Consider the following 21,034-nt stretch of genomic DNA (forward strand, 5'->3'; position numbering starts at 1 on the left):
TCAGAATATTTGTTTAATCCTTTGTATAGTCAGAAAACACTGCCCTAAAACAGTTAACCCACAAAGTACACACTGGTATTTGGTGGGAGGACACTTTACTCTATTTCCATCCTGCTGTCTGACACATGCGGGCGTCATTCCTAGATGTCCTCTCAGCCTGAGGCAGCCGGCTCTTGATGAAGCTTTGGAAACTCAGTGACGTCACCTCATGCAAAATATGGCACCAGCAGAGACAACAAGAGAGAGACGTAACTCACTGACGGGACAGAGCTCGCTGTCACTGAAAACTTACAGGTGGAAGACACAGGTAAGGTAAATTGGACACATATGACCATAAGATGTCACTTTAATAAAGTTTAGTATATTACTGAGATTGTGTTAGAGGGAGGTTTAGACTTGTTAATGCATTTCCTCAAACTTATTCAAAACTGTGCATCTGTTGTTTTCCTGTCTGTTTCATACAAGCACATGTTGGATTCATGGAGTAGATTCACCATCCACGCTGCACAATGGACACAAAGACGGACACAGCAGGTGAAAACCACATAGAAGAAAGGAAGATGGAGATACAGCATAAGAAAACAATGGATAATGACTTTTCTGCCAAACTATCGGACGAGACTCACCAACACCTGACGATCAGTGAGGGGCCGTCCAGCAGCTGCAGGAAGGTCAGAGTGAGATCCAGACCCAAGCTCCAGTTGGCAAAAAGCTTCCCTCCCTACAGTCAGTGTATAGGTGGACTCGGAGACGATGAAGAGAAGAACAATGAGCTCAATTCAGTGACGAGCATCCCTCACCAGCAGCATCAACATGATGAGGTGATACAGGAAGACAGGAATGAGGTTGTTCAAGACACAGAAAAGAAAGAAGTTAACGAACTGACGACAAGGTCTGCAAGGGATGAAGTGAGGGCAAAATGGAGGGTGAGGAGGAGGGAGAGGTTAGGAGGGAGCTGTGAAGCTGACACAGACAGATGGGAGAAAGGAAGGTGGAGTGGGAAGAGAAGAGTGGAGGAGACTGGAGGAGAAACGACACATGATGATTCGGGAAGAGTCGGGGACACAAGCAGTCAGTGGAAACACTGGAGAAGTACAAACTCAAGTTTTGAGACAGAGGGAAAAGAAGAGGGGGGTGAAGAGAGGAGGAGATCTAATTCAGCAGCAGAGGGAGAGAACGAGGGGAGCGGGGAGAGCGTTGAGGGGAAGGATGGAGATGCTGAGGAGCTGAGAGGGGCCTCCTCAACCCGTCAGTGGTCCTCCCCACATCCAATCCTCTCCAAGCTTTTGCACTCCTCCTCCTCCACCTCCTCCTGCTCCTCCATCAACCTCTCCTCAGCAGAGAGTGATGAGGTCTTCAGCGAAGGAGAGGATGCTGGGAAAAAGAGGAAGACGTTCAGGAAGGTGAGAATGCCTGAGACAATAAAGGAATCAGTTTATAACCACATTTTCAGTTTTGGCATTTGCTGTCCCAGTATAAGCACTGGTTGCTCTGGTTTTCAGTGGGAGGCTTAAAGCTGTATTTCTCAACTGTTCTTTGCACCTGTGGTCCTGGTGATTTGCATTAGCGTGAAAGGGGACTTTGATCGGGTCAGATTTGAATGGTGTTTGCATGTCTGGCCACTGCTGCTGCTGCAGATATGGAGAGAGAGCAGACAGTCGCAGGAGGACCAGGGTGTAGATGTTCATTTTCTCCGTGTATGCTGTCTGTTTGAGTCAGACACTGAACAGCAATCCACAATGACTGAATCAAAGATCTCACAAGAATGAGAGATCACCTGACCGAAATGAAAACATTTAGGATGCAAACATCTGAGATTAGAAGGATGAAGATCTATGATCTAGACATTTTATTCAAACTGCAACTTGTCATATTGTGACAGTGTCTCCACTGAGCATGCTTAAGTCCAGCTGTGTTCCCCTGTGTTTCTGGTTTTTCAATGCCAGGCCTGTGTCCAGCGTGGTGGCTGTTTTGTGTATATACAAAACAGCTCATAACTGTCGAGGAATGCATCATTTGTAAACACAAAATGTACCGACACTTGCAACAGTTTGTTGACCTTCACTGAAAACCTAGGAGCTGTTAATACTGTGTAATGTGCTGCAACATATGGCTCTCGACCTCAGATGTATTATCGGAACATGAAGGGTCTTTACGATGTTTTACCAGGTTTTCATTCATCAGGTAAATGCTTTTGTCCAAAGAAATGTGCAGAGAACAAACCAAGCCACAGGATGAATGTGTGGCCTGGAGCTGCTGCGGAAACCTTAATCTGCTCTTCTTTTGTGCCTCAGTGTCGCTCCTGGAAAACCTACCTGACCATGATGCACTGGTCGCTGCGGCGGCAGAGCTCCTGGGTCCAGCTGGCTGGACATCAAGGCATGTGTGTTACAGTTCACCCAGAACACACACTAACAGACTCTTTTAGAACAGGTCTCTCAGTGAGGGCCAGTCACCTCATAGACGACTATAACATGTTGACCTAATTATTATCATTAGAATTAAAGCTTCAGAGAAGGTTGAATTGACAGTTGGTATTGATTTCTCTCAGGCAGTCATGAAAACACATCATCACTCCATACAGATCATTTTACTGATTAGGAGTTTGGTGTTCATGCTGTAACTTTACAAGACGTTTCACAGCGGAAGAGTGAACCTGAAACCAGATCACATCATACTGTTTAATTTACAATATGGAACCACAGTCATCTGAACCTTTGTCCCCGCGCTGGTGTCACCAGGTAACTTCCAGCTGAGCGAGGGAGGGGAGGTGCTGAAACTGTACAGTGAAGTGGAGGCGAACTGCCTGGACTGTCTGATGAGGGACCCGCTCAGACCGTTTGTCCCGCAGTACCACGGCATGGTCAGCAGGGGGGAGCAGTGCTACATCCGCCTGGAGGACCTGCTGAGTGGCCTGAGGAGACCAGTTATCATGGACTGCAAGATGGGAGTCAGGTGGGTTTCAGAGCCTTTTTTCTCCTGACAGATGATGAGTCCAGTTCTGACTGTGGGAGAAAGGTTTAGATTCTCTTTGAGCATCCAGAACCTTCTCTGATCACCTCAGTTTTTCATTAACTCACCACTTTGTGTTGCTCTAATTGACCTTAAACCTTTTTGTCCACAGTTCCTTGATAATGAATTTAAAAACAAAAATCTCACCTAAAGGTTCATTTAGCTTTTCTGCAGTTTTTGATCATATTACATGATCTTTGTCAGACATTGAGCCTTAAAGTTCATTACTGGCCTTGGACACAGGTGTTGTCAAAACAATCTCACCTTTTCAACCCTGATTACTAAATCACTCACATGGGTCTTATAAAGCAAATTTTAATGAGAATTGACTTCTCCCTGATTATTATTTGAGCTTGACAAATGTTGATTGGTGTGGTGTTGTGTTATAGAACTAATATGGCTCTGGGGTGGCTGGTCAAAACTAAAGCAGTGGGTAATTTTACCACCAATCCCTGATTGATCTGGAATAAACTAACACTATAAACACTGCTTTTTCCATCCAGGTATCGGTGTGCATTTTACACAGTGTATTATATGGGAGTTTCTTTGTTAGGACATACCAGGAGGAGGAACTGGCCAAAGCTCGGACCAAAGCCACCCTGCGCAGCGACATGTACCAGAAGATGGTGAAAACAGACCCCTCAGCTCCGTCAGCAGAGGAACACGCACAGAAAGCTGTGACCAAGTGGCGCTACCTTCAGTGGAGGGATACGACCAGTTCTACAGCCACACTGGGCTTCAGGATAGAAGGCATCATGGTAGGACTACGGGCCGGTCGATCATGTTACCCAGTTACCTACAGTATTTCCCCAGAAGTCTTCAGCTGTGTCATGTCCCTGTCTCTGTGTGTGTGAGTCAGATGGAGGACGGCAGTGTCCAACGGGACTTCAGGAAAATTCAGACTTTAGCTCAAGTCACAGAGGCGTTGCTCTTCTTCACCAGGAGTCAGCTGGACATCCTGGTCAGTTCTGTCCACCCTACAAACAGCAGTTATATTACACTGCTCTGACCTTAATCTTACTATGGTGTGTGGAAGGGATTCCTGAAAGAGAAAGGATTGCTCTGTTCTTTCTGCTAAAACTTTCACTTTGGAATGAATACAGAATTCCATCCATCTTAGCAATAATATACTGATTAAGTAAGTAAGTAAGTAGTAAACACAAGATTCAATAAATGATTTCAAGATTTTCAAGATTTCAAGAAATGAAAGTCAGATTTTTGTCCAGTTGTGTCTCTAGTTGCTCTCGTGTGGGGGAAGTGCTGCAATTTACTTCATCTGTAACTACTGCAGTGAGAACTAAAGTAATGCCAAACGTTTATGAGTCTCTTCTGTCTTTGAATCTCTGCCCTCAGAAGGCGTACCACTCCAGACTCCTGGCCCTGAGTGAGGCGCTGACAAACTCACCATTTTTCAGAACCCATGAGGTTGGTCAAGAGAAACTAATCTTCCTCATTTTTTGTTAAACTCTGGTTTAAATAACTCTTCCTGAAGTGAAGAATGTAGATTTGATGCAATAAAAAATTGACCTGTAGAGAATTCATTAGACGATATATTGAACCAAGAGATTTTTTTGCTGATGAATTTATTTTCACCTCACTCAAATTCCTCCTTGCTTCATAATGAATCTACATATAAACATATGTTTGACCTGATCAGGTGATTGGCAGCTCGCTTCTCTTTGTCCACGACCACAGCAACAAGGCCAGTGTGTGGATGATAGACTTTGGGAAGACGACCCCTGTGCCTGACACGAGCAAGCTCCAGCACAACGTCCCGTGGGCCGAGGGCAGCAGGGAGGACGGCTACCTCATCGGCCTGTCCTCCCTCATCAGTTCTCTGAGCCAGGCCATCAGCGTGGTCTCCTGGCAGCAGGAGGACAGTGGTGGAGAGAATAAGAGTGGTACATGAAGCAGAGGGCTGGACACTCAAATTCAGGGTCAGGTGGAGGGAACAGGTGCTGTTACACACTGAACTGCTGCATCGTTTCATTCGCTGAAAGAGAGAACAGGAGGATTTGTTCATGGTGAATCTGTCTTCACAGGCTGAGGAAGAACAAGGGATCACAATTAAAATCCACAGATGTGATGTGGTTCATCTGGCATGTACATGCTGTCACAGTGGAGACAGCTGATGTTACAGATGCACAATCTAAGCTTTACAGGACTTTTCTCCTTTTCCTTCCAACCTTTTTTTTACCATTTGGAAAGGGGCAAAAATCCAGAGATGTCCGTTCTTTACCTGTTGATGCTTTCTTACCAGAATGCTGATGTGTTATAGGTTTTTTTTTTAATATCTAACCTGTGTTGCAACACATAAGCTCGTTTGTTTATAGCAGCAAAGGAAAGTCAGAAGGAATCATATACACAAACACACAGCCTGTATTGTTGAACAGCTTCATTTTGTACCTGTTGTAAGTTAATCTATCTCAAAAAGAATAACCATGCTTATAAAAAAGAGATAAAACACACATGGAGAAAAAATAAGTTGATATTATTATTGAAGATTTGAATTATTTACACATGATGCAGCTGAAATGTTGTGTTCCTAGTTTCACAGGTTGTATATAAGTGAAATAAACAATGGATTCCTTGATCCTCTCAGTCTTCATTCATCCACATCACCCCTAGTTTCATGTGCTTCAGAACTGTACTGCAGTACAGTAATGTACAGTAATGTACTGCAGTACATTACTGTACATTACTGTACTGCAGTACAGTAATGTACAGTAATGTACTGCAGTACAGTAATGAAGCACGATTCAACAACACTACAGATGACGTGAAGTCGGATCAGCAGCGGTTTCAGCGGAGCGTCGGAGCCCAGGTGAAGGTGAGGCGCCCAGGTGGAGGTGAGGCGCCCAGGTGGAGGTGAGGCGCCCAGGTGAAGGTGAGGCGCCCAGGTGGAGGTGAGGAGCCCAGGTGGAGGTGAGGAGCCCAGGTGAAGGTGAGGCGCCCAGGTGGAGGTGAGGCGCCCAGGTGGAGGTGAGGCGCCCAGGTGGAGGTGAGGCGCCCAGGTGAAGGTGAGGCGCCCAGGTGGAGGTGAGGCGCCCAGGTGGAGGTGAGGAGCCCAGGTGAAGGTGAGGCGCCCAGGTGGAGGTGAGGAGCCCAGGTGGAGGTGAGGCGCCCAGGTGGAGGTGAGGAGCCCAGGTGGAGGTGAGGAGCCCAGGTGGAGGTGAGGAGCCCGGTCATTTCATCAGGCCGAGCTGCTCCACCAGGAGGCGCCGTTCTTCTTCGCGCTGAGGACGAGGCCGGCGGGATAAAGTTGACCAGTCCAGCCGGAGCGGCAGGCCGGTGCTCCACACTCCACAACATTCAACATTACCACGGAAAATAAATCAGTCGGTTAATATTGTCGGATTGTGTCTGTGAGTCGTCAGGAGGCTCCGCCGTGGTAATGCTAACAGTTAGCTTAAGCTAACCCGGTCACTGCTTACCTGACGGAGGTGAAGCCGCGAAACGGAAACAAGTTCAACAAACGATTCAGTTTCTGGCAGTTTTATTTATTTCTTTATTTTTACAAATGACAAGTTGATGACAGCTCCCCAGGAAGCAGAGTTTTTAGAGTTTCTCCGGATGGACCGAGCGACCTTGCTCCGGAGGAGCTACCCGAACCTCGTGGTGACGCGGGTGGTGGATACAGGTGAGTTAGGGTGAACACACGGGGTCTCCCCGCTGCAGGCAGGGGGCCCTGGGCAGGTAAGGCAGGTTTGATTCACACAGGTGTGACTGAAGCGCTGGTGTTAAAGTAGCTTGGGTGTGATGGGATGATAGAGTTTAAATTTGAAAGTAAACACCGCTGAGCCCGGTTTACTCTGTTCGCTTGTTTTCACCCAACTGTCGTCAGAGAAGAACTTCTGCGTCCATCGGTGAGAAACTGAATCCTGTGACACTGTGATTTTATAGTGACAGCAGAACACGTGGGTTTGACAATACTCTCAAATAGTCTTCTCCAGATTGCATCAGATTTGAATTATAAATGCAGTTTTTACTTGTTATGAAGAATAAATGCTTGGAGACAAACAACACTAATGTTCACTTGTTAAAATTTTCTTTAGACACCAGTGGACTTTCCCAAAATATCATAATATTATCACTATTGAGGTCGATCATATTGAGATAATTTGCCATTTCTGCATCAATAGTACAAAGGATGGACTCTCAGCATGTTCTGTAACTGTGTGAACTGTTTCAAACAGTAATCAGAGGATTATCAACACTTTGGCATGACAGCAGACAACTGAACCAATACCAGTGTTTCCTGTTAGATTCCTTTATTAATGAAAAGTTTAGGTAAAGGTGTTTAAAACTAGAAAACATTAGGACAACAAAGCCCCGCATGTATAGCTGTTTTGCTGATGTAGAAGTAATTACAAAGTAATATTACAGTACATGAAAAATAAAAAGAAATTAGAGCATAAATAAAAACACAAGTGCAAAAGAATGTTAATGGAATATTTTTGAATAATTCTTTACTTAAATAAATTGTGTATATATACATATGTATTATTATTATTGATAAATACTCATACAGACTAAATATTAATTACAAATTCAAACATGAATATTTAATTTTTCTGGGTCCCACAGTCTGTGCTGCTGAGGAACAGACAGACAGAGGTGTTTCTGTTATTGAGCCACCATCATTAGCCGTTTTCTGATCTAAATAGAGGGGACAATACAATAGAAACACCCGTCAGAACCACATCCTCCAAAATGATCATAAAGTTGAATCAACATTTCTCTAAATCAGTTAGAAACCTGAACATTAAATATCCTTCATGAATGTAGGGATTCTTACAGCATGCTTGTATTAGATTGCATTAGTTTCAAATAAAAGTCCTGCATTCACAATTCATTATTTAAGTAAAAGCATGTAATTCTTATAAGTAAAATATACTTAAACTATAAAAATTATACATTCGACATTTTTTTCTTTCACGGATAAAATAAAGGATTCACTAAATTCACAGTGGGTTTTAAACAGCGTTAAGGCCTGAACAAGGACGTCTAACACCCTTTTTATGGGTTAAAAATGATCGTTTGTAACTGTACTTTATCCTAACTTCAGTATATGTTAAGTTATACTTAAGTTATATTGAGTTGTGTTTTATTTTCACAATGTTTTACTCTTTGACCACAGACTCCGCTTTTACTTTCTTTCAGTCTCGGCGCCATTTTTCTCGACCCGGAAGTGTAAACAGTGTAAAAGTACCACTTCCTTTGTCTTCTCGTCAACGCGCAGTCGGAGGAGCTAGCTAGCCAGGCTAATTAAAGAGCGCTCCCTGCCATCAGGTCGTGCTCGTCTTTGTCTTTCTCTCTGACCCACTCGGGATGTCGGAGTTTCTTCCACATCTTTGCCGCTGTCTTTAATGAAAAAGAGGCCCTGCAGATCTTATTTTTTCCACCCAGGGTTGTTCGTGTTTGTTTTTCGTGCTTTTTCAGTCTAACACAATCCAAGAAATATGGCGGATGGCGGGCATTACTACAACGGTAAGAAAACATGTTCACTACTGCATTAATCTAACATCTTCTCTGCTACTTTTACCACTTTTCTTTAGACCATGAGGACTTTTTGACGAAGAGAGAGGTCAGAAGCACTGATTTCATGGTCCCAGGAGGTAAAAGTGTAAATATAAGGCAATCTGGAGGTCTAATTTTGCCACTTTACAGACAATAGTAATTCCCCAGTACATTATTATTGCTAATATGTTATTATTATAACAATATGAGACAATGGGTTATAGTCTTAAGACATAGTAGAATAAATACAAGTACTGCAGATGTCAATAAGGCAGCAACCTGTCATACAGCATGGTTTGATCCCAGTCTTAACGTGGAGGACCTTTTTAAAAATGTAATATAACATTTTTAAATATGTTTACACATAGGAGTAGGCTTCAGTAAGATCATCTAAAGATTGTTTATAAAACCATAATGTTTTACAAGATGTGTAAGTTTTTTCCAGTTTATACACTGAAAGCAGTAAATGACACAAGTCTCTATTTGTGTCTCTATTTATTAATTGTCAGTCTCTTATAACAGTGATATATTTAACTCTCACCTTGTGTCTCATGTGCTGTGAACTTTGGCTCGACTTAATATTTTGTATTTGATCATGTATGTTTGTGATGTGACATTTATGTCTAACTGACTAACTTTTATTTCTAACCCTTTTCTCAGAGCATGATGATAGAACCGCACCACAGTTTCGCAATCGCAAAGGCCGAGGTTCCCACAAAGGTCGGTCGTATGACAGGTCCCGCAGAGACCGCCAACGGGGAAGCCACCCAGGTGGCTTTGGTGGTCCTGGACCACGGTCTAGGCTTGAAGATACTGATGGAGATGTAACAATGAGTGATGGTCCTCAGGACAACAGCTCCCAGCACAGATTGTAAGTGTGGCTGACTAAGCCAGAGTGTTGTTTAACACATTGTTGATAATTAAACTCTGTCATCATGTTTGTTATGATGGGACACATGGATTAGCTTAGAGAGGAGCTTAGAGAATGGTGCTGTGTAGAAGCCAAAATAAATTTTCAAATGAGCTTAGAGAATAGTGTTGTGTAGAAGCCAAAATACATTTTCAAATTCATATAAGTGCAAGAATAATAAGTTTGAGATAAAATGTTCAACTGCTGGGAGGTTGCTGTACAAACACAGAGTGTTTCTGCTGTGTTTAAGTCAGTCACAGGAAGAGAAAGCAGAACAAGTCTGGCTGTTTTCATTTTAACCGTTCCTTGCACAATGCCGATAAAAACCTCTGTTAGCTGTCGACCTTCAGTCATTCAGTCATTTTACTTGAGTATTTTACCACTATTATCTCTATGCTGTTTTATTTGAACCAGTGACTCTTACACTATTACAGTTTTACTTTCTAGGGATTCCTTGCTAGCAAATTTTAAATTTAATCAGCTACCAGTGTGTAAATTTATTAAAATTATCTGGTGCTCAGCCAATACGTGCACGAGGACACACCGCAAGCCCGTGTGTGACATGGTGCACGTGTCATTTGCCGAAGCAGTAACAGTTGGTGGCATTAATGCAAAACCACGATTAATGTGTCATCAGGTAGAATTAAATTTAAAGGATTTGTTAACCCTGAAGGTCAGGTAACATTTGGTGTGTTATAACTGGATTTTTTTTCTTGATACACCTTTGAGACTTTAACAGTGCTGCTGTGATGCAGAGTCCCGGGATCTGTGTTTGATGGATAATGAATCACAACATTACAAAAAAGTTTTCTCTAAGCACTTTCTAAATTGCGGAGAAATTTAGAAACACGACAGGAAAATGACAGAGGAACTTAATTCAGACCCTGGTTCCTCTGGCCAAAACACAGGGAAATTTCAGAGTTCACTGAAAGGTTCCTGGAAAAGTTCCTACAGTAGAAACTGGTTGAAGCAGGACTGTTTCAGCGTACTGTGGGTTCAAGTGAACGGGAGAGTGGTCTCAGACTTTTAGAGCCCACTGTATGTCTTGTTTTGTCATGATTAGCAACCCATATGGAAGACCTTTTCGCAAAGGAGATGGACGGTTTGACCGAGACAGGCGACAAGGCAAAGGGGGAGGAGGTGGTAGAGGAGGCGGCGGCTTCAGAGGAGGAGACCGAGGTGGAGGAAGTGGCAGCGGAGGAGGGAAAAACCAGTCTGGCTGGTCCAAAGTAACGGTGCGTATTATTAACAATAGGCACAAAACAACCAGGTTACCTGGTAATCTGTAACCAGAGATCATGTTTTTCTTTATTGTCTGTCTGACAGATTCCACATGGAAGAAAATACGACAAAAAATGGTTATTGACAGCTCTTCAGAACATCTGTTCAATTCCCTTCACACCTGTACAGGTGAGGTTCAGTACTGTCTTATCAATGTTTACTAATTACCAAAGTTATAGAGTTTGTGTAGTTCTCACTTTAGTACAAATGAAAAGATGTGCTATCAGTAAACGTGTATAAAAGGCGCTATGAGTTCTGATGAAAGAAATGATGGGAGTTATTGAGCTTCCTCTTTTTATTATTTTTTATTATTGCCAGCTTGTAAGAAAGATAACTAAGACAAATTGCTAAGTTGAAGGTTTTAAGGAAGGCTGTTTTTTGAACAGTGTCTTTGTATAGATGGATCTTCATTATTACTCTCTCTCCCCCGTTTACTCAGTACCATGTTGACCATGACAGGGCCCATTTCTACGTGGACGATTCCCCTGCTGCCAACGCTTTACGCAAATGTTCTCACAAGATCACAGACACAGATGGTTATAAGGTAATGTTTGGGTAACAGTGGAAATCTCACTCTTTGCAACTGAAAATCTTCTAAATTCAATATCCTTAATGATTTTGTCATATGTGTCATCGGGTTATGTTGACATCCTAAACTGTTACCTGCAGCTTGCAGAGCATGGCTATGCTGTAATGAAGTTCTTATCCTGTCTACTTTGACACAACTGTAAATAACGCTAAATCTAAAACTCTACATGTGTATGATGCATCACTATTTACTGATCTCTCTTATTCCACCTGATGTTTGAAGGTGGAGGTGCACGTCAACAACAGCGCTCCACCATCCTTCCTCCTCTCGGACCTGAAGCCTGAACATTTGGAGCACCTGAAGGTGAGCTAGAGGAGGAAATAAACTCTAAAATGTGAAGCCTCTGAATGTGGCTGTGACAGTAATAACATTTTGAGGGTTAGACTGATTTTTAGTCTGACAGATACATGGATGTAAAAAAAATCTCTCTGATGACAGTGAGGAATACTTTAACTAAAAGGTAGATCAACATCACTAAGAAAAATAAACTGACTGAAAAGTGATATATGATCTTTTTTTTCTTGCTGTGAGGTCGTTCAAGTTTATTTATATTTACGTGATTAAACTAGAGCTTTGCACTTGACTTGACAGCCATGGAAAGGGGATGTGTGTTTTTTTTTTTTTTGGTTTTTTTTTTGCTGTTCAGATCTGGCTTCTCATGTTCACCGTTGTTATCTTTCACAGCAATGCATGGCAAAACGTTTCGATGGTTCCCAGCAAGCACTTGACTTGAACAACATCCGAACAGACCCAGGTAGTTATATTTTCTCTCACGCCTCTCTCAAGCATCTAAACTGTTTGTATTTCATACTTGTATGTTGTTGTTGTAGTTTATTACTATGCGGTCGCTAAAATTATATTAAATCATTTTCCAGGTTGGAGTATTTGAGTGTTTTCATTGCTAATTTTATTCTATGTCACAGACCTGGTGTCCCACAAAATTGAAGTCACATTGAATCGAAAGACACACATGGAAGCTGTCATCAGGATCATTGAAGAAAACATTCCAGAGGTAACATTAATACCGTGGATGTTTCTAATGTTTGCTGTTGTAATGATGTAGGTGCACACCAAAACTGCTTTCTAATTGATGTGTCCAACTGAATGTGCTTCCACGTATCTCCTCTGACTGTTGCCAGTTGTCGTGCTTGAACCTGAGCAATAACCGTATTCACAAACTGGATGAACTCACTGAACTGGTCACCAAGGTGCCTAATCTGAAGACCCTCAACCTTTCCCACAATGAGGTGAGACTGGCTGCACAGTTGATCTTGTATAATAAGCAGACATTTTTTTTTTTTCAAATCCACCTCTCACACCATCTTGTTGTGTTACTGTGGCGTCCTCCAGCTGAAGTCAGACCGGGAGCTGGACAAGGTGAAGGGCCTGAAGCTGGTGGAGCTGTGGCTGAACAGGAACCCTCTGTGTCTCTACTTCAAGGATCAGGCGTCTTACATCAGGTCAGTCAGCGATTTTGGGGGGTGAGTGGACAAGCCTTTATGGAGGGGACACAGTGGTGTGAGTGTTTGTGTGCGACTAGGGATGTCCACAGGTCTCCCTGTATAACAGGAGTAAGCAGCAGTTGCTACAAAGAAGCCCAAGCAAGCATTTTTGTGTGTGTGTGTGTGTGTGAGAGAGATAGAGGTGAAGCGGTTACAGGTTTCATGCTAAATCACGGTAGAAATTCCAGACGTTTAAATTTTAATTATCACCATAACCATGGTTAATTACTGTGGTTGATTTATCTCTCATTACTGTACGGCATCAACCAGCAACAGTTTCCCACACGCATGTGCAGCAAGCAATGTGGGTTTGTTTTGTGTCAGTTAAAACATGGAGAAGGCAGTGACAGTGCTTCTCTGGAGATTTTCCAGCCTTCTAATACAATTTTTACACCAGAAGTAGCAAGAATAGGCAGGTTTTTAAAATGCGGATAAACTGACTCCTTTTACAGTCCAGACAACTACAGTTACAGAGCACACACACAGACACAGGAATGAGCTGCTAGCCGCCATGTAAACTGGATAAAATGGACCCGTTGCGTCTCTGTTGGTGCCTCCATGTGAGACGCTTATATCGGTGGTTGTCTGTTTCTGAAAATTATTTCAGTGCTGCTCATCCCTGAGGGGGTGTTTCTGGTTTAACAGCTCTGTGCTGGGCATGTGACAGGACTGTCTAGTGTGTGAGTGTGTGCGTGCGCGTGCGTGCTCTGAAAGATGTTTCAGATTGGAAAACACTAAGAACAGCGATGATGATGATAATAATAATGATGATAATAATAATAATAATAATAACACATTTGCTGTTCCCTTGTTTAGGGCAGGCAGCAGGCAAACCCAGTACTGCTACTGGTTCCTTGTCCTCATCTGTGACACAGATGTGTTGGACATGTTGTTATTGTAATGTTTAAATGCAAATATTCACTTGGTGAAATGATTACACTTTGTGTCATTACTTTGAATGGTTTTCAGCACATTTGAACTATACTGTAGTGGTACTGATAACCGTGATCATTTTGGTCACTATAATCATGATTTAAAAGTTTTATACCGTTTCATCTCTACTGAGATTCCTGCATGATAACTGAAACCGTTTCCCCAACAGTCAAGGATGAACTGTAGGACCAAGCCGAGTCAACTGACATTCATCATTAACTCCCTGTATTTGTGTATATCGAGAAGGAAAGGGAGAGATAAGAAAAGCATAAATTCATATGCAATTTGTATTTAAAAAAAGGTTTGGTTTCACATATTTCCTCCCACTTGATGATTAATATTTACTTTTCACACTGCAAGCTAAACATTTCTTCATTCTAAAAGTTGCTGAGAGGACCATGTAACCACAATGCATCGTTTTCCTTTCAGCTTGCTTAAATTCTCCACAGTCTGAACAGCTCTCTCTGCCAGTTCTTCACCTTTCTGTGGGACATCCTTTCACGCTTTGGTCTCTTTTATGGTACTCAGTGATGCTGCACCCAGCACTCCTGCAGACGTCCTGGTTAGTTATCCCATGAGCTGCTGTAAAACACCATCACACTGCTGCTGATGTATGACTCTGAGAAGAAGCACTTTATTGTAAGAAGACATTCAGCATGACTTCTAACACAATCTACTGTGAACTGCTTTCAACAATACAAATCCAAAACAATCTTTTGAGCAGTACTGTATAACAGTGTAGGTTGTTTATTGGAGAGAGGGCAATCCACAGTTGTGTTGACAAATGTTTTGGATGAAACAAAGAAAATCCCCAGCCACTGACTCCCATCCCCTCGTAGCACCCTTGCCCACTCGGCTCCCTGTTTCAGGCGAGTATGGAAGGCTGGATAGCCTATGACGGGTAAGATCCCACCTCGAAACCCTGGGACAACCTAAGGCAGGCACAGTCACGATTACTCGGCCTCAGTCCCTGTGAGCTCCGACTCACTGAGAACGTGACAAGAAGAAATTGAGAAGTGGGGACTCCACAGGAAATGCCGTTGGGCTGAGACAGAGGGGTACACGTGTCATTATCAATGACCAATGATGAGCCAAAGATCAAAGGCGGTCTCTCTCTTCTCTTGGTTCTCCTTGGCCTAAACAGGCGTCTGCTGTTCAGTGAATGAAGTGGAGACCAAATACCCTTAACTAACTTCTGAGGGAAATATGATCTGAACTGAAAATTGAAGTTCAGTTTTGCCTGAAATAAGTCAAATGAAAAACGTGAAAACACCTCCTCTTCCAGTTTCTGATGGCTGTGACCAGTACGAAAAGCTCAAATATTAAGCAGAGAGAGCAGAGTAAAACGTGACTAATGTAGTCACAAGCTTAATGATATCCCAGCCCCTCTGTAACCAGAGGTTTGGGGCCCAAATTAAGCTAGAAAATTAAATGCCTATGACCACTAGTACAAGAAGACCCATCTCTTCTGAGCTGATGGCGGCTGTGAGATCCTGATAATTGCATTCTTGTGCAGCAGGGGAAGGCTATAGGATGATTTGTGAGACTGCTGGGTCCAGCTCAGTTTGAGGCCTGCTGTCCTTTTTGTTCAGCTCTTTTCTCAGGTCGTCTTTCTTTGCTGATAAACATGGGCGCAGACACCGACAAACTCAGATAGCGGTTGGCACCTCTCCTGAATGTCAGACTACTTGTGCCTGTGTCTGTGTTCATTTTACTTTTTTTTCTTCTATTTTATTTTATTTATTTATTTATTTTTACTCAGACCCTGTTTTGTTAGATTCATCTACCCCCCAACATCTTGGCCAGAGTCTGAGGGGGGGGGCAGTTAAGATGAGACTGGCGGCCGCCTCTCTCCCAGCAGTACATAGCCTGTTTATCTTACTAATGAAAATTGAATGTGTTTGCTGGTTTCCAGCGCGGTCCGGTAGAGGGTGGGTCTCTGCATGTTTGTATGTGAGTGCTTGTGTTGCCTCCCCATGTCAGATCTGTGTATATCTCCATATTGGGGGAGAGGGTGAGTATACCTGCTGGTAAGTACACTTCGGGGTGGGAGGACTGTCAAAGACCACAACATGAAACTTAAGGGAGGATGAGAGTGTGTATGATAGTCCATTTGTTGATTTACTTGCATACAAAGAAGAATAAATCCCTTGAGACACTGGTTGGAATTAAACTATTTCTATGTATCTGTACATGACTGCATTCTCCCAAATGTTCTTGACAGTGTAACGGCTTAAAATTACAGCAGCTGAAAGGCACAGAATGACATAAGAGGGTCAGCGGGTGTGACTGACAGTGGTATCAGTTTATTGGAGGTGATTTATCTGTGTGTGTGTAGTGGTTTGTGTTTGTAACTTTCCTGCGCTTGATTTTTGTTCCATACCAGTGCTGTGCGGCAGAGGTTTCCCCGGCTTCTCAAACTGGTAAGTCCACATGTTTTTCTCACTACTTCTTTTCCGATCAGCAGTATGACACGTTGGTTTCAGTCGAACCACACTCACAACAGCACTCACAAGTGTGTTATGAAAAACTGTGTTGAAGGTATTTTTAAAGATTAGTTCACATTCACCGTCTTTGTGTTTAGCCAGTGTTGCAAAAGTCATATGAGCTGTAGGTTTTGTGGCCTAATAGGTGCAATCATATACTTACAATGTCACACCTAATGTTTTTTTTACTGCCTTTCTTTCCATCTCTGTATGTCCTTATTGTTATATTTTCATTCATATTTGATTTAATTTAATTTACAATTTTATAAATTTTGTTGAGTTTTTGCAGAATCTTGATGCTGAGACATCTAGAAAGAATTGAATACACAGTGGCACTCCTTTTGGAGTGGCCCAGTCAGAGCCCAGACATTAACCCAGTAGAGATGTGGGATAGGGCTGAACAATACCAGAAGAGAGTGGCTCACACCAAACATCCTAAGAATGTCTGAGCTGACACAGTTCTGTAGGAAGAATGGTCTGAAACTCCTCCTGAACACTGTGCAGATCTGCAGCTGCTGGAAGAGCTGGTTTGAGGTTATTTCTGCCAAAGGAGGTTCGACCAGTTATTCAAGTCCACTGACTTTTTCCTCTAGCACTGAATATTTAATGGTACATTAAACAAAGACCCAAAGGATTGTAATTGTTTGTGTGGTATTAGCTTTGGCACATTGTGTTTGTCTAGACTTGTGACCTAGTTGAAAATCAGATCACATTTTATGACAAGTTAATGCAGGAAACAGGTGATTCCAAAGGGTTCAGAACTTTTTCCAGGACAAGGCCAAATCTGCAGGAAAAAAAGACAAAACGACAGATACAGAGGTGGTGGTAATGAAGTTAGCTTCCAGAGACAATAGCCTACTGCGACCACAAGAGGGCAGTAAATTACAAGCTGGATGCAAACAGGCATCAGATCCTCTCTGGGACAAAACCCTGTTCTGACATCTAAGGAGAGATATTACTTCCACTTTGATATTGTTCTAATCAGTGTCTATTTTTAGCCTCAACTGGTTAAGCCATCCAGCAGTGCTAATATCTCTCATGTCTCATCTTCCCTCATGTGTGCTTTCCTTTTTAGGATGGCAATGACCTCCCCCCACCCATTGGATTTGATGTGGAAACACCCACCACAATCCCTCCGTGCAAGGTTATTTGATTTAGCTCATGTGATTAATATAGTATATTTTTACTCAGATGGATGTGTTCACGATGACGTCTTCTGGTAAACAGGACGTTCAGTAGAAACTCTCCAAGGTGTCAATGCTGTCAATAGTTTGTCAGGTACATAAGGACAATAAGACTATGTTTTACTCTTTGACAATCCAGGGCAGCTGTTTTGGCTCCGATGAAATCAAGGCTCTCATCCTTCGCTTCTTGCAACAGTGAGTTTCTATGTTTTTATTAATAGTCAGTCGATTGGTGCCTGTTTTTTCAGGATGAATGAAATGACTGTGTGACTCAGCTAGTTCAGAAAAATCAGTGTGAACGAGAAAGAATCACAAGAAAGCTAACTTGTGTCACATGTGACTGTGTTGCAGGTACTACAGTATATACGACTCTGGGGACAGACAGCCGCTTCTGGATGCTTACCATGATGGAGCATCGTTATCCCTCACAACACCTTACTCCACCCAGAATCCCTCCAGGTAAGGACACAGTAAAAGACACACACTTCTCTATACATGAAACAGCATTAATTGACACATGAAGGAATGGGATGCACAGTTTTTTCAGTTTGTTCACTGGTAGAATTTAATTAACTCATTTACGAGATTGTTGTGCAGCTTCACCCGTCGCTGGCTGCTCTTCCTGATTCCTGATCCCACTCCTGACACCATGTGTACTGACAGTGATTTGATCTGTCGCTCTCCTCTTTGTTTAGGAGCAGTCTGGGAGAGTATCACAAAGACAGTCGAAACCTGAAGAGGCTCAAAGACTCCAGTGAGTTTTACCTTTCATGGGGGGAAAGTTTACCCGCTGCAGGGCATCACTTAATTAATCCTCAATTACTGTTTACAATTAAGATCAAGCAAGACATATATTTATAGATGTAGAAATTTCACTTATTCAGGTCCCCAGGAGCTGTATCCCAGCAATCACCTGGCAGCAGTGACAGTCTCATTTTAATTGACAGGCTTTTGCCATGTCACAGTGTCTGAGTTGTTGAGACTGAGTATTTGTGTGACTGGATGTTTTCCCTCTCTGAATCTCGCCTCCTTTAGCGATAAGATTTCGACTTCTGAAGCACACACGACTGAACGTAGTGGCTTTCCTCAACGAGTTGCCAAAAACTCAGCACGACATCGCCTCCTTTACTGTCGACGTAAACACCTACACAGTGAGTTCCTGTTTGCTCTGTCATCAGCCTCTTCCTCTCACTGTGAATCAGTTTTCTGTTATTAATCCTCCAAAATGTTTTCCGTTTACAGAACACACTACTGTCATTCACAGTGAGCGGCGTCTTCAAAGAAGGTGAGACGTCTGCTCATCATGATTTTAAATCTGGTTCTCATTCAGTGCAAAGATAAGTGGTGTTGATTTTGTTACTAATTTGCGTTGTGTCTGTTTTTCAGTTGCTGTTGATGGTAAATCCCGAGACTCCACCATGGCCTTCTCTCGAGTTTTCATCACAGTCCCAGCAGGGGGTTCTGGGTAAGTTTAGTGAGCTCCCAGTGGTTTCTATCATCTTCCTGTTGTCCATCTTGTTTTTCCCTGTGGAAGTGCCTGTTTTTATTGTACAAATATAGTAACAACAGCTGAAGATCGAGAAAATGACAAACATCCTTGTCCTTTAACAGCCATAAATAAAAAGCCCTTTGTGCTAAAATCACTGATTTAATAAGTTAATTTTTTTTTTGCTTTTTTATTGGACAGTTGACAATGAAAATATAAACAGGGAAAGCCGGGGAGGGGGTTTCATAACTGTCATTGTGCTGATACTTTGTTCTACAATTGGCCCTAAATTCAGTTTCTGGTCGTAAATGATTTTCTGGTATTTCTGGTATTTGATTAACCAAAAGTTCTCTCAAGTTGCCAGTTTTTTAGCTAATAAAATCTGATACCAACACTTTGTTAATGTGAACTTGTTGTTAACTGAATATTGTGGCTTTGTTGTGGATTTCATTGGTGTTTGTGAAGCGAATCTAATAACCTGGCGATGGAATGTGTGGCAGGGTCACATAAGTGAAGAGGATGAAGTCTTCCTCCTGAAATAATTGAAACCCTGAGACTGTGTTTCTCCTCTGACAGTTTGTGCATCGTGAATGACCAGCTTTTCATCCGAATGGCCACAACAGAGGAGATCCGCCGCGCCTTTGTGGCTCCCGCCCCGACTCCATCTTCCAGCCCCGTCCCCACCCTCACTGCACCGCAGCAGGAGATGCTTGCAGCCTTCTCTCAGAAGTCTGGCATGAACCTGGAATGGTCTCAAAAGTAAGTCTTATTTTTGTGCATGCCGTGTTGCATGACATCATTTATTCTTCTTTAAAGTATCTAAACACTTGTTCTCTGTCATAGGTGTCTGCAAGACAATGAGTGGGATTTCAACAGGGCGGCACAAATCTTCACTCAGTTAAAGGTGATATGACTTATACTGATCATTTTAATTTTCATACAGGTGTGATGATTTTTATAGCAAGGCCCTAAAATGTTTTCTCTCCCCCTCTCTCTCTCTCTCTCTCTCCAGACGGAAGGCCAGATCCCTGATGTTGCATTCATAAAATGAAGAAATGAATCATATGTGAAATAAAATCCTCAGTAATTTTATTTATCCTTTTTGTTTTATCCTTCACTGTTGACTTTTGTTTTATTAAAAATAATGTAGATCAAGTTGCCTTGATCTGATTACTTTAATTACTGTTTTGTTTTAGCAGCCAAATGTCAACAGTTTGATCGAAAGACTGATTTTATGATACAATCTTTGGTTGTCATCATAATCTGTTTTTGATCATTTGTATAGATATCACTACATGTTTTCATAGGAATAAAGACAGATGGCTAATTTTGTTCATCTTAATTTGTTATATTGTGTTTAACAATAAAGTACTTTGTCACACAACTGATACATTTCTGCCACAATAGGAACAAAATGAGTGAAAATTTATTCTATATACTTTGAAAAAATCCTGACTCAAACTCCAGTCTACTGGCTCGTTCTGGAGCTCTCGACTACTTCTCACAGTTTTTGTCATTTTGCCTCTGTACAACACCACAATAGATTTGAAACAAAGGCATTAAGATATGACTCAAGTGTAGACTTTAAAGAAGTTTAACAAAAATATTGCAGTAACTGTAGGGATTACAACTTTTTATACATAATTCCCCCATTTTTAGAGGCTTAAAGTAATTGAACAAGCAGATATACAGATTATGTTTAATACTTTGATGAAAATTCTTTGCAGCCGATGAATACCTGTAGTCTGGAACCCATGGACTTCACCAAATGCCGAGTTTCCTCTCTTGAGGTACTTTGCCAGGTCTTTACTGCGGCTGCCTTTAGTAGCTGCTTGTTTGTGGGGCTTTTTGCCTTCAGTATGTGAAAGGCATGCTCTTTGGGTTGAGGTCAAGTGACTGACTTGGCCACTAAAGAATATTCCATTATCCATCTGCACCGTGAAGAACCATCCTATCAGTTTTGCAGCATTTGGCAGAATCAGAGCCACATACACTTCATAATTCATCCTGCTGCTTCTATCAGCAGTCACATCATTAATAACCACCAGTGACCCACTTCCATCAGCAGCCATTCATGCCTAGTTCTTTCACTGAGGAGTGACTCATCCACTTGTCTTTCATGTTGCTGAGC

At 42.3% G+C, this 21,034-nt stretch overlaps 3 protein-coding genes across 5 annotated transcripts; all 3 read left to right on the forward strand.

The window, feature by feature from the left end:
• The first annotated feature begins 44 nt into the window (after positions 1-44).
• Positions 45-2,486, forward strand: LOC139606116 (RNA polymerase-associated protein CTR9 homolog). Its single transcript, XM_071458141.1, has 3 exons — positions 45-307; positions 466-1,403; positions 2,295-2,486. Exons 2-3 carry the CDS (start codon positions 510-512, stop codon positions 2,484-2,486), a joined length of 1,086 nt encoding a protein of 361 aa, XP_071314242.1. The 5' UTR covers positions 45-307; positions 466-509.
• Positions 2,445-5,605, forward strand: LOC139605500 (inositol-trisphosphate 3-kinase B-like). Its single transcript, XM_071457007.1, has 5 exons — positions 2,445-2,955; positions 3,566-3,770; positions 3,872-3,973; positions 4,366-4,437; positions 4,670-5,605. Exons 1-5 carry the CDS (start codon positions 2,819-2,821, stop codon positions 4,919-4,921), a joined length of 768 nt encoding a protein of 255 aa, XP_071313108.1. The 5' UTR covers positions 2,445-2,818; the 3' UTR covers positions 4,922-5,605.
• Positions 5,606-6,272: 667 nt separating this feature from the next.
• Positions 6,273-20,287, forward strand: nxf1a (nuclear RNA export factor 1a). 3 transcript variants are annotated; one of them, XM_071458185.1, is made up of 22 exons: positions 6,273-6,652; positions 8,571-8,630; positions 9,193-9,403; positions 10,506-10,677; positions 10,769-10,852; positions 11,163-11,267; positions 11,535-11,615; positions 11,997-12,066; positions 12,236-12,324; positions 12,452-12,559; positions 12,663-12,772; positions 16,134-16,170; positions 17,309-17,377; positions 17,557-17,612; positions 17,769-17,876; positions 18,113-18,171; positions 18,453-18,568; positions 18,660-18,702; positions 18,804-18,882; positions 19,480-19,662; positions 19,747-19,807; positions 19,916-20,287. In XM_071458185.1, the coding sequence occupies exons 1-22, from the start codon at positions 6,544-6,546 to the stop codon at positions 19,952-19,954; spliced, it is 2,049 nt and encodes a 682-aa protein (XP_071314286.1). In that variant the 5' UTR covers positions 6,273-6,543; the 3' UTR covers positions 19,955-20,287. The 3 variants fall into 3 exon arrangements, with proteins under 3 accessions (XP_071314286.1, XP_071314289.1, XP_071314288.1); XM_071458188.1 differs by lacking the exon at positions 6,273-6,652 and adding an exon at positions 6,710-6,878; XM_071458187.1 differs by lacking the exons at positions 6,273-6,652; positions 8,571-8,630 and adding exons at positions 6,711-6,878; positions 8,176-8,502.
• Positions 20,288-21,034: the final 747 nt, after the last annotated feature.

Source organism: Trachinotus anak, unplaced genomic scaffold (genome assembly GCF_046630095.1).
Source record: "Trachinotus anak isolate AG129_WGS33_773 ecotype Australia unplaced genomic scaffold, CSIRO_AGI_Tana_v1 ptg000021l, whole genome shotgun sequence".
Lineage (NCBI taxonomy): Eukaryota > Metazoa > Chordata > Actinopteri > Carangiformes > Carangidae > Trachinotus > Trachinotus anak.